At 52.1% G+C, this 680-nt stretch overlaps 1 protein-coding gene across 1 annotated transcript in view; it reads right to left on the bottom strand.

Annotated features, from left to right (window-relative positions):
* Nucleotides 1–3: 3 nt before the first annotated feature.
* The window catches only part of DHRS7B (dehydrogenase/reductase (SDR family) member 7B), a gene marked incomplete at its 3' end in the record, with an annotated part of 4865 nt that continues 4188 nt past the window's right edge, over nucleotides 4–680 (bottom strand). Inside the window, exons 5-6 of the mRNA XM_010142598.1 lie at nucleotides 431–583; nucleotides 4–83 (exon numbers count right to left, since the gene is read on the bottom strand). Of these exons, the coding sequence (XP_010140900.1) occupies nucleotides 4–83; nucleotides 431–583 (233 nt within the window). The remainder of the gene's footprint in view (nucleotides 84–430; nucleotides 584–680) is intronic.

The following is a 680-nucleotide window of genomic DNA, read 5'->3' as shown; positions in this document are numbered from 1 at the left end:
CTTCTTCTTCTGGCCCACCGCATGGAGAACCACCTGAGCGACCTCTGCGGCTGTCTGTCCTTCGGCTGTGTTCTTGTCCATAACTGCCAAAGGAAAGCCAAGTAAGCACCGATGCCAGTGGGTAAGGGCACCCTCCAGAACCTTTCCTAGGAACACTCCCTTCTAACTACATAGTATGGTTGTGGTGTCCACACCAGTTGTGAGCGGGAGCACAGGCAGATCTAAGTTATGCCTGGTTGGGCTAGAAGTCTGTAGCTGCTGTCTGGGAAGGCTAAATTTGGGGGTTACTGCTCCTGCCTTGCATCCAGAGTTGTCTCTGGATACTTCAGGGATAACCTGTGTCCTCACCAGAGGACATATGTTCCAAGCACGCTCTGGAGTAATACAGTCAGGTGGAGATGCTTTAGAATGGCACAAAATCGTATCTCACCTCCATAGCGAGATCCGTCCGATGTCACAGCATTGAGAGAGAGGTTTGTCTGGATGTATCCAGGGCTGATAACCGTCACATCGATGTCGTACTGCTCTACCTCTGCTCGCAGACAGTCAAAGAAGGCCTGGGTAGCATGCTTAGAGGCAGCGTCTGAAAAACAGGGAGAGGACTGTGCACTAAGGAGAAGGGCTGAAGGAAGACTCGCTCCCCTGGATGGGGTTTTCACTGCAATGGAGCCGCTTTTCTC

This window comes from Buceros rhinoceros, unplaced genomic scaffold, assembly GCF_000710305.1.
Source record: "Buceros rhinoceros silvestris isolate BGI_N320 unplaced genomic scaffold, ASM71030v1 scaffold41408, whole genome shotgun sequence".
Classification (NCBI taxonomy): domain Eukaryota; kingdom Metazoa; phylum Chordata; class Aves; order Bucerotiformes; family Bucerotidae; genus Buceros; species Buceros rhinoceros.
This window is presented reverse-complemented; position numbering and strand designations above follow the sequence as displayed.